The sequence below is a fragment of the Moschus berezovskii genome, chromosome 3 (assembly GCF_049115385.1).
Source record: "Moschus berezovskii isolate FMDL1 chromosome 3, NW_MosBer_1.0, whole genome shotgun sequence".
In the NCBI taxonomy this organism is placed as follows: Eukaryota; Metazoa; Chordata; class Mammalia; order Artiodactyla; family Moschidae; genus Moschus; species Moschus berezovskii.
Genome location: NC_142462.1, coordinates 31,710,222 through 31,722,507, shown reverse-complemented (window position 1 = coordinate 31,722,507; position 12,286 = coordinate 31,710,222). Strand labels below are relative to the sequence as shown.

General features: G+C 40.4%; 1 protein-coding gene across 1 annotated transcript in view; it reads right to left on the bottom strand.

The window, feature by feature from the left end:
* LRRC72 (leucine rich repeat containing 72) overlaps positions 1–11,254 on the bottom strand; it is a 70,070-nt gene extending 58,816 nt beyond the window's left edge. The window contains exon 1 of the mRNA XM_088833551.1: positions 116–11,254. Within this exon, the coding sequence (XP_088689677.1) occupies positions 116–208 (93 nt within the window). The 5' untranslated portion in view covers positions 209–11,254. The remainder of the gene's footprint in view (positions 1–115) is intronic.
* Positions 11,255–12,286: the final 1,032 nt, after the last annotated feature.

Genomic DNA, 12,286 nt, shown 5'->3' with positions numbered 1-12,286 from the left:
ACTGTGATTGCGTTATCTACTTCGCCCCGGACCCCGGGGTGGCCTTTAGCGGACTGAAGCATCTGTCAGGATCCCCCGAAACGCTCCATGGTCTGGGGAAGAGGGAGATGCTTACCGTGCGGCTGATTTCCAGGGCAGCTTCTGCGGCCCTCACTTGGATTTCTGGGTGTCGGTAGGCACGCGGCAGATGACTGGGGTCCCTGGCCATCAGGACACCCCGGCACTCAGCGGCACCTGGGATCGACCCAGCCTGGCCTGCGGCTGACTGTTCTGGCGGTTACCAAGAGTTACCACCACCCTGTGGACTAAAAGCCAATCCAAAGTAGGGAAGATGTGAAGCCAAATCTGGACTTCTGTGACGTTTGCGCTTGCGGCCCTGCAACAGCCGCTGCGTCCTACCTCAGGTCTCCAGCGTTTCTCCTGCGCGGGGGGTGCCGCATACCGCGGACGTAGGAGGGGCGGCGATCGGGTAGACTAGAGATCACGAGTGTATCAGAGGGCCCCACTGAAGTCACCCAGGAATAATAACTCTATTGAGATCTGAATATTAGAAAATTTAGGTTTCTGAAAAGTAGATGAGTGTGGAAACCACCAGCCACCTGTGGAGGGTAGGAGTAAAGCAGTGCCTGGTGGCGTCCTCCTGGAGCTTAACGCAAAAGGAAAAAAAATTAAAAAATAAAAAAAAATAAATACTAGTGAGACTGTCTTTATTTTAAAATTTGACATTTTTGTTCACCATGTATGTTTTGCATTAATTTTTATTTTCTGAAAAGAAATATTGCATTAGGATTTATTTTTTTAAGCTGAGCCACTATTTGGCCGGTCTCATCCAATCTTGAAGACTTTATTATTTTATTTATATGAATTTGGTTCTCCTCTAGCTTGGGAAACTTTGGAGGCTGGAGGTTTTTTTTTTTTTTTTTTGGCCAGGACCTAACACATTGCATTTAATAAAAATTGATTCAATTGAATAGGTTGGTTTTTTGGCACCAAATTTGAACTTGAAATCTAGGAATTAAATGTAGTTTTTCGAAATGGATCAAACTACTTGCATTAAAAAGTGTTGGTATTGGAATAGAGCATTAAAAAAAGGTCTCAGTGAAGAGGTCAAAACACATTATTTCTAGAACTTTTTATAAATATTTGAGTATAAATACTTTTTATAAGTACTTGCGCCTGTTGGGGTGGGTGGATAAAAGTTCTTCTAGGTGCCATGGGGAAAGTAACCATCTAAGAACCATTGCTTAGTTTTTAACCCAGGAATAACAATCAGATGAGAGGAATGGTCCAGTGAGAAAAGGTATAAAATAATTCACTAGTATCTTGTCTCCCGTCTTTGCTGTTAATATGCATTACAACTCTCCAGATATCATTTATTAATATGCTACGTAGAAACATGGAAATGCATACTCCTTGGTCAATGTTGTACATTACACAAGTGCGAAGTTTACAATCACAGGCTATTTACTTTTAGAGAGTGTCTTACAGAAGTAAATTACTAACTAGTTAATTTCTACTAAAATCACATTTAAATATTTTATTCTGAAATCTCGTCACTTTACACTGATTCAGAGGAGGAAATAAATTTTAAACAGACAGCTCTGTTCTTAGGAAAGGAACTCAGAGACTCATATAAAGAGGTCTTTATATGTTCCCTCTTCAAGAAAAGCTTACCATTTAACTGATCACAAGGACTAAAATAATGCAAGTTTAAAATGAAATGTGAAAGATGGGAATTAGTGAAGGTACTTCTTGGATAAAAGTTTCTTCCCAGATGTCTTCACACACTGGTGGTCTACAGAAGAGGTGCCCCTAGCCAAGTGAACAGATAGAACTTTCACCTCCATTTGATGGGATTATAGCCTGCGGAATCCAGCCTGAAAATTTAAAAATTCATATAAAATGTACATTCTCCTTTATAATCAATTTTGTTTTAATATAAAAATAAAGTGGTTCCCCCTAACTCCCCTCAAATCTTTGAGTAATATTTACATTGAAGCAAGACACCCTGTGTTTACCCTGTGGCTTTGCCTCCCTGGCATGCTGCCATTGCCTGCAGGGCTATGCATATCCCAGTTTGAAAGCTCTATCATATCATGTATGTGGATTTGGATAAGAAAAAAAAGCCTTGTGTTCCAAGTCCGGGCATGTGGGGTTTAGTCTCAGTTCTGAAATTAACTATCTGTTGGCCACCTTCTACTCACTTAATGGCTCTGAGCCTCAGTTTCTTCAACAGTAAAATAAAGAAGCTGAAAGTTTACTTCAAAAAATCCATTATTTAATTACACTCTCCCAGACAGGTAGAATGTATTGTTCACAGAATAAAAGGTGCTCATTGAGATGTTGACATGTAATTGTTTTTCAAGAATAATTTGCTAGTAAAAAGTGTAATAAAAAGTTATGCATATAATGGCCATCATGAAAGCTACGTAATTTTTAAAAAAATTCTCTTCCTAATTTGTCTTGAATAATTACCACCCATTCCTACTGTATACAATGACCATAGAATAAGTAATATATCAGTTACTATCAAAATCTCATTCTTATATGTATACCTTTTTATGATATATGATGCCATTCTTTACCACAGAACCCCCTGGGAAGTTCAAATCTGTCTTCCTTGCTCTCTTCTCCCAGGCTAATACCTGTTGCCTCCAGACTTTGAATAAACGTCATTTCCGAATCTATCTCCAAAAGTACCCCTTCATTGACATCCAAGGTCCACGCCCAGAACGCTATCACCTGATGCTCCAAGGGATCCAGCCATTTCCACTTCATCTTTACATACCTGTTTTCTCTCAGAATTCATAACACAACCCTCAAAATACCTTCCTGTATAGGAATAAAAAGCGATTCAAGTTTGGAAACATACTATATTGTCTGGAAAAGCTAGAAACCTCTAGACAGAATCCCAGCTTAATCAAATGATATAATTTTCAGTTCCGAACCTGAATTTGCTTCAGTGTGATTTCACATCTTCTCCCAAGAGCCTAAGTTCTGCCCATCCCCTCCGATAGCTACCTTTTCACTATCCTTTACACCTAGGGTATCACATGTCCATTAGGGTCATAGAGGGGGCAAGAACTCCAGGTGGGTTCGTCCACTTGTCCCATGGTGGAGTGCATGAATGTGGTGGGGCATGAGTCCAGTAGAAGACCTGAGCAGTGACCTCTAAATCAAGGAGCCTAGGGCAGAAGCCCCCTTGCCTGAAATTAGAGGTGGTACTGGGTGGAATTCACACAACACACAGATATTAATTTTCCTTATAGCACTTCATTGTGTAATGTCATCGAAATTACTAACCCTTCTCTTGCTTTGCTCAGTTTTGACTTGATGAGTTATTGACAGACGTTTATCATAAGCTGGCAGAGAAGTCTTGTTAATGCTATTAAGAATGCTGCATTTACACAGAGAACAGACTGAGGGACAAGGCAGCAGGGAGGGAAGGAGATGGTGAGATGAACGGAGAGAGTAGCATGGAAACATATACATTACCATATGTTAAATAGATAGCCAGTGGGAATCTGCTGTATGACTCAGGGAACTCAAACTGAGGCTCTGTGACAACCTATAGTGGTGGGATGGGGTGGAAGGTGGGAGGGAGGTTCAAGAGGGAAGGGACATATGTATACTTTCGACTGATTCATGTTGATGTATGGCAGAAACCCACACAGTATTGTAAAGTAATTATCTTTCAATTAATAATAAATCAGTCAGTTCAGCTGCTCAGTCGTGTCCGACTCTTTGCAACCTCATGAATCACAGCACGCCAGGCCTCCCTGTCCATCACCAACTCCCGGAGTTCACCCAAACTCATGTGCATCGAGTCGGTGATGCCATCCAGCCATCTCATCCACTGTCGTCCCCTTAAATAAATGAATATAAAAAAGAATATTGCATTTTATCACATACATGATTTAGGAATCAGGCATTTCAAGTATAAAGTCTCTCTCTATAACAATGTGTGGCTCTATATACATGTATATATATGTGTGTGTATATATTTATGTGCGTGTGTGTGCGCGTGCTGAGTCGCTTCAGTCATGTCCGACTGTGTGTGATCCTATGGACTGCAGCCTGACAGGCTCCTCTGTCTATGGGATCCTTCAGGAAAGAATACTGGAGTGGGTTGCCATGCCCTCCCCCAGGGGATCATCCAGACCCAGGGACTGAACCTGTGTCTCTTACATTTCCTGCATTGGCAGGCAGGTTTTCTACCACTAACACTGCCTGGGAAACCCAGCATATGTATGCATACACATGTAAATAGATATGTGTGCATGCATGAACGTATATATTCATACAAATGTACACCCATGTGCGCACCACCCCCCACACACACATACATAGCAGGCAAACTCTACAATGCCCCTACTGATCCTACTGGTTTTTGCATCCTTGTACAATTAATCCTCTCCCCTCATGCGTAGGCTGGACTTTGGACTCACTCCGAATGAACAGAATATGGCAGAAGGGCAGGCTATCACTTCTGAGGGCAGGTTACAAACAGACTGTGATTTCTATCTGGGGCACCTTCTCCCTTTTTCTCTGGCCCACTCTAAGGTAAACCAGCATCCTGTTGTGAGCTGATCTATAGGGAGGCCAGTATATCAAGGTATTGATGTCTCTAGCCAACAGTCACGGCATACCCGAAGCCTGCAATGGTCACATGAGCCAGCTTGGCAGTAGATCCCCCAGACTGGAGCCTTAAGGTCACAGCCATGCAGCCTCCTGAGAAACTCAGCCAGGGTCACCCAGCGGAGGCACACCCAGATTCCTGACACTCAGAAATGGAGATAATGTTTGCTGTTTCAGCTGCAAAAGTTTTGAGGTAATTTGCCATGCAGCAATAGGTAATTATAAATACATATGTATATTATTGGGGTTTCCCAGGTGGCGCTAGTAGTAAAGATGGCAGTGCAGGAGATACAAGAGACATGGGTTCAATCCCTGGGTCAGGAAGACTCCCCCAGAAGAGGGCACGGCAACCCACTTCAGTATTCTTGTCTGAAGAATCCCATGGACAGAGAAACCTGGTGGGCTACAGTCCAAAGGCTTCACAGAGTTGGACATGACTGAAGTGACCTAGCATGTACATATGCATATATATTATTATGTATTATATATAATATGCATAATGTATATAAATATCAATATATAAATATCAATATAATTGTACAGCAGAAACTAACACAATACTGTAAAGCAATTATACACCGATTAAAAATATATACATAAACGTTTTAAAAAACTGACAAAAGATATCAAAAGAAATAAATCAATATCAATTTAAAATCTCAGAAGACCAGAAAGATACAGTTCAATGATCAAACTCAGTCTTTTTCAAAAGAATTCTTGCTCCTGTCACCTTATGTTGTAAACACTTGACAAAATTTCCATCCTGACAATTTCAGATTAATATTTAAATCTGGAAAGACAGATATATTCTTGAAATGTTATTATCTTCATGCAGCTGCATATTTAAATGTAAAAATAAACTTAACTCTTTTATCATAATAGACAATGATTTAGTTGGAAGATAACTTTAAGAGGATTGTTATTAAACTACAACTTAATCTAAATTGAGTATTGACACAAAAAAATACCACTGGCCATAATAAATACTATTACCAAGTCAATAAATATTTTCTCATCTTCTTACATGAAAACTTTTCCAAATGTGCTATATATTAAAAAAAAAATGTAGTGGGACAATGAAAGCACTATTATTTTGTCAAGTTTGAGGTGTTATGTTGGAGCTGGGTTTCACCTCTGTTAACATATAGGCTTCTTTGTGACTCTTACTAACTCAAGCATCTGAACCTGCTGGAATTTTCTTCTTCACATTCCCATAATTTAAACATTTCAGAATAATGACAGCTTGAAAGTAATTTCCCTTTTTGACCTGGATTATTTCTGCAGAAGATCAGTGTTAGCAGTGGCATATGGGATTCCTGAAGACAGTTTCTTTGTCGCTCTTGTCTACAAAGTGTCAGAGAGACTTCCAGACTAGCTCCAAGAAGCCTGAGTTACCACAGGCTACACTTGGGCAATCAAGCCATTTAAAGTGCATTCTCACTGCATGAGGTAGCTACATCAGATGATCTGACGTCCTTTATCAATGTATTCATTCCTTTAGCCAGTCAGGCACTGAAACTGAGTCCCTACCATAAACTACACTCTGCCAGGGACTAGAGGATGTGAATGAGATTCACTTCAAGAAATGGTTGTTAGGAAGCAAATCTCATGGGTATCCACAGCTTTAAACACATTAATTGTAGTTGGTTCTACTTTGATATTACCTGGCATTCAAGGAGATCATTAAAACCACTACTATTATTTGCTTAGAGTGTGAAGTGTTTCAATTACCTTTGTAAATAATTCCAAACTGTGTTATTGACTGTATTGACTGTGTACTCTTTGAAGCCTTTATTCAGCTGCTAGGTATTTTACTAGCAATGCTTTCATTACCACCTTTTCCCACAAAACAAAGACAAAAGATCAATAATTATTTTAATTAGAGATACTATGTATTGGAAAGTAGTTCAGAAAAACCTTTTTCATAAAAAGTACAAAGGCATTGAGAGATTTTGCATTGAAAGTACATCTAGAGTTTCAGAAACTGATCTTTGCTTCATGAATTCATTTTAGATTATAACAAAGGAAAAACTGGTTTTTCCAATTAGGGTATACTTTCCATGAAGTCTGGCCAGTTTTTGTAAATTTGGATAGGAAAAGTAGACTAACAGTTAATTTTGGCTTTGCCCAGTTCTTCCTCCTTAAGAGATCTGACTAAAGCAGTAAGAAGCAGGAGTCCAGTTGAAGGCCACTGGATTCCTGGGTGCTAAGTTGCTTCAGTAGTGTCTGATTTTTTGCGATCCTATGGATTGTAGCCCACCAGGCTCCTTGTCCATGAGGATTCCCCAGGCAAGAATACTAGAGTGGGTTGCCATGACCTCCTCCAGGGGATCTTGTTGACCCAGGGATCGAACCTGTGTCTCCTGCATTGCAGGCAGAATCTTTACCACTGAGCCACTGGGGCACTATATAGATGATAGATCTTGGGGGCTGTTGCAGGCATGGACAATTAAAAACAGGTGAGGGGATAAGGAGAAGCAAGTGAGAGAGAACAAAACAAAGAGAAGGACAAAATGGGGGAGATAAAGAGAATGGAAGGGAAGGTGCAAAGAGGAGGTGAGGAGCAGGAGATAAAGAGAAGGAAAAAGGGAAAAGAAACAGAAAAAAGTGAGAGAGAGACAGGAAGGGGGGGAGCAGAGGAAAGGGACACACTGTGATTAGGAATTACGTTGTCATTTGATCACTATCTTTTGGAAAGAGATGTTCTTCATTGGGGACACAGCTTTATTCCCAATCCTGTGGCCCAGTGAGGCTGATAATCATAATCTTTAAACTCCTGGCATTAAGGGTAGGCACATGATCTGAGACAGGCTAAGCAGAATAATTGTAACTAAGGGGAAAAGGAGGATTTCTTTCTTGTGGTAAATCTATGCAGTATAAGGCTTGGAATTAGTATCACTTGCTGCCTAAATAGGAGAAGGCAATGGCAAGCCACTCCAGTACTCTTGCCTAGAAAATCCGATGGATAGAAGAGCCTGGTAGGCTGCAGTCGGTGGGGTCGCTAAGGGTTGGACACGACTGAGCGACTTCACTTTCACTTTTCACTTTCACACATTGGAGAAGGAAATGGCAACCCACTCCAGTGTTCTTGCCTGGAGAATCCCAGGGACGGGGGAGCCTGGTGGGCTTCCGTCTATGGGGTCACACAGAGTCGGACAAACTAACTTGTGAGGAGCCATCAAACTGTTTTCTACAGTGACTGCACCACCTTACTTCTACCAGCAACGTATGGGTATGAATTTTTCTACTCCTCACCAACACTCATTATGATTTTAATTTGCATTTCTCTAATGACTAATGGATTCCCAGGGGGCATAGTGGTAAAGAATCCGACTGCCACTGCAGGAGACCTAGGAGACTCAGGTTCAAGGTCGGGAAGATCTCCTGGAGTAGGAAATGGCAATCCTCTCCAGCACTCTTGCCTGGGAAATCCCATGGACAGAGAAGCCTGGTGGGCTACAGTCCACGGGGTCACAACGTGTCAGACACGACTGAGTGAGTGAGCGCAGCACAGCACAGCAATGACTAATGACATTGAATATCATTTTCATGTGCCTGTTGGCCATTTGTTTATCTTCTTTGGAAAAATGTGTATTCAAGACTTTTGCCCACTTCTTGATTAGTTTGTTTTTCAGCTGTTGTGGTTCTTGCATCTGAATACTATGCCTTTGTCAGACGTGTGGCTTGTAGTATATTCTTCTACTTTATAGGTTGTCATTATAATCTGATGATTTTTTTCTACTATTTCTACTCCTCTAATTAATGCTAATTAGAATTCATCCTACATGTATTATTTTTGAGTATTCATTTTTCTACCCTAATCTTATAATGAGAGGTTTAAAAGCCACCAAGTTAGAATAGGGTCTGCCTGACCTACCTCCCTGGCTTATAGGTTTTGGTCTAAAGGTGGGGATTTAAGCTTATCCAGACCTCACAACTCTAGCCACATTAACTGATCCATCACACTAGTTAGGCCAATCAGAATCCTTCTCTAGGATCTTTTCACTATCATTAAACTGTTATTTTATGAGCCTAGAGACCGCCACCAGCCATGCTTCTTTCTATATAGAAAGTGGATCTACAGTAAAAGAAAATAAAACTAATAGAGACTTCGCTGGTGGTCCAGTGCAAGGGGCATGGGTTCAGGGAAGTTCCACATGCAGCATGTCCAAAAAATAACGAAATAAAAAGCCTTTATTCACTTAAAAAAAACAAAAATAACAGAGCAAGAGAAGACCATGTCTAACGGCATTTGAGTTCTTGGTGCTAGCTAGCTTTGTGCCTGTTTCCATTGCAGTTTGGTTATACGGGTCAATACACTTTTCTTTCTGTTTAAGCTGGTCTGGATTAGATTTCTCTACTTTAAATCAAGAATATGACCAAGTTTGTTGATGTGGTAATATTATCCTGAAGGTGTATCTTATACCATCATGGCACTTTCACATATACATGGCATTTCTTGGATCTACATCCTGCCCACACTGACTCTGATTTTTACTGCAACACTTGCCCAGAGTTTTCCTCTATTGATCTCCCTTGCCCCATTCCTCCCCCAAATTAAGAACTAATAAGAAAAAATTGAAATAATTCCTCTTCTTTCTCTCTCTAAAAATTTACATTGAAAATATTGGACAGATGCCAAGAGCTTGAAGTACAGCTGCATTTTGTGAATTAATTAAATATCATAATCCTGTTTGCAGTTTCTGTTAGTAACAGAAATGAATGTTATAAAAGGGGCATTTACTAAAAGGAATGTGTTGTGTAATTTAATATATGCTAAATGTAGGTGGTCTAAAAATATTCTACTACATTCCTACCTTTACTAACAAACTTTTTAAATACTGTCACTAAAGTGTGAATACCATTCGACAAAGGAAGTCAACTAAGCCCTTTATATGACATTATTTTAAATGATCTTTTCTATATTTTCTAAGTCAGATTGTACAGCTAGTTGATTCAGCTACCTATTGTAGTGTTAGTTGGTGGGAAATGTCATGCATCCTGTCTTTGGTATGATTACATACATTCCTTTTCAATTTCCTTTTGTTGAGTTTTGTTATATTTTGTATTATGGCCTTAGTAAGTAGGATGTCTTTGGGGTGAAGAAAATCCCTTATTTCCGACCTTTGTCGTTTACAAATTAATGACTCAAAGTATTACAAGTGCACTCCCATAACTGTTTATCTTGGTGTGGCCCACGGTGAAAATGACTTCTACTATCAAAATTATTCTGCTATTTGACATGATCCCTTGGTATTTGGGGGTTCTGTTTTCTCTAAAAGTTCAGGAATTCCCTGTCAGAAGTCCTTTGACAAGAAAATTTACTAAGAATATTATTGGATTGGTAAACTTGACAGTTTCTTTTTTTAAAAAAGTATAGCTTCCACAGCTTGACTTCTCACCCTACGGGTATTTTGTTCCCTGCTGCCATATTTTTTTCCTATACAATTATTAATCAAATAAGCTATTTTTTTTAACTTTATGTTGTTACTTAGATATGGATCACACCTAAACTGTAGGTAGCCATGGCAACATAACAAGCTCACACTCCGTATTAATGAAGAACATTTAAGAAGCTTCATTTAACTGGTGGAATGACCCTGAGGCAGTTGTCTGGAGTTCTACATAAGAGCAACCCACTGGAAAATCATAAAGTCTGGCTGTGGCTTTTTCCCAGGACAGTTTCTAAGCCCTGGATCTTATATTGTTTATAAATGATCTTGGGTTTTGCTTCCAATTACCCAGTGTCTTGGTCCTTCTGATTTGCCATGCACAGAACCACTAGCAGACTCACTGGCAATGACAGGTGCTAACAATGGAGCAAAGGTGCAGTTATCAGGTAGGATGTCTTTTATTATAGCACCTGGACACTAGGCTCTACTTGTTCAAACAGTTAAGAAATGCCTTGCCTCTGTAACAAGAAGCCCCAAGGAAAAGCAGTTCTGCGCTCTATACAGTCAGGACCAGGGCTCCAGAACTCTGCTCGCTTTAAATGCTATACTCCTCTAAGTCAACTTTCCTTTCAGGTTGCCTCCTTCTGTTACAGGTCAGCAGTGGCAGCTCCAGGTTTCACATTTTGATGTATTACTATTGAGAGGAATAAGAGGGGCTACTTTTCATCATCACCTTCTGAGAGTGAAAACCTTTCTGGTTTCACTGCCAAAGTCTCTCCTTTCCTGAATGCATCCTTGTACGTGTCCTGGGCCTGAATGCTGTCACAATTCCCTCCTAAACACTGGCCAGCGGGGTGGTATTGCTATCATTCGTGGACAATTAAGGTCCATCTTGAAGCCCAGGTTGCCCTGCCAGATGGACTCTCCCCTCACTCAGCTTGGAGACTGACAGTCCATACGGGTCTGCTGGATGCCCACCTCCCCCTGCTGGAACTCCTACACCACCCCCTAGGCTGCCTCTTTCCACAAGGACATGCTCCTTACCTGGCTTGAACTCTGACACTGCACCCACCTGACATTCCACGAGGCTTCTCCAGAAATGAGAGAGGCTCTGAATCCTCAGTATGGGCCCACTCCATGCACCAATGAGTTCGTCACCCAGTTCGGGTTCTGACACCCCTGCACTCCGTCACCCCACTGAGACTGTCTGCTTACCCAGTGACAGTCCGTTCCGATAAGAGTTAAAACCTTGCTCAGTCGCAACTTTTATAGCAGTCTATTTAAAGAAGCAAGTTGATATGACAAATAGCTATGTACAAAGTTAAAAAAAAAAACGCTATGAGATTTTTCCACTCAGAGGAAAAAAAGATGGGAGTTGTCAGAACAGAAAGCCGTGACCCTGCATGCACACTGTTGCTATAGTCCCTACAGTTAATACAGGGGGTTTTCATAAGTTAAAACATATATAACCATTTATCCATCTTATCAGCAATATCTCAAATTACAGAAACAGAAAATAGCTATTTAAAATGACATTTTAACTTTAAAACCTATGTACTGATAGTTATCAACTGGAAATATAAAAATAAGCACCTGACACTGTTTTGCCATAAATTAATTATAAATAGAACCTTTTTAAAGGGTTAATGTCATGGTACTTCTGATCAGTCCCCTACCACAATTTCATCACTCCTGTGACCAGAAGGCAACTTAGAGTGGCAACAAACCTTTTATGTTGCTGTATTACCTATAAGATTTCCACAGCATGCTCAGTTTATAGATGTGAAGACTGAGGCACAGACATTTAAGTAATGGATCCAGGGTCACACAGCTGTAAGAGGGACAGGCAGGACCCACCCCCATGAAGCCTAGCTCCCTTGCCCTAACAGTTCCTAGTGTATGATTGTCTGGGGACAAAGTACATGACTGTGATATTATCTGTAATAGGGGAAATCTAAGAAACAACCAGAGAGGGGAAAGGATTTTTGAATCATCTGTCCTGTGGAAATTAAACAGCTGTAAAAGAATGATGCAATAGAGTCACATTTACCGATGAGGAAAGATGTCTAGTTTATCACACAATGTTTGCTGTAAAAACTGAGTCAGGACCATCTACAGATTACAAAGAGAGTGTTTGTATAAACCTATAAATGCCGCAAGCAGGACTGGAAAGATTCCCAGCAAATTGTCCACAGTGTCAGTCTGGGAGAGCAGACTTGGGAAGTGAATTTCAATTATGAGAGAACAGAATTTGG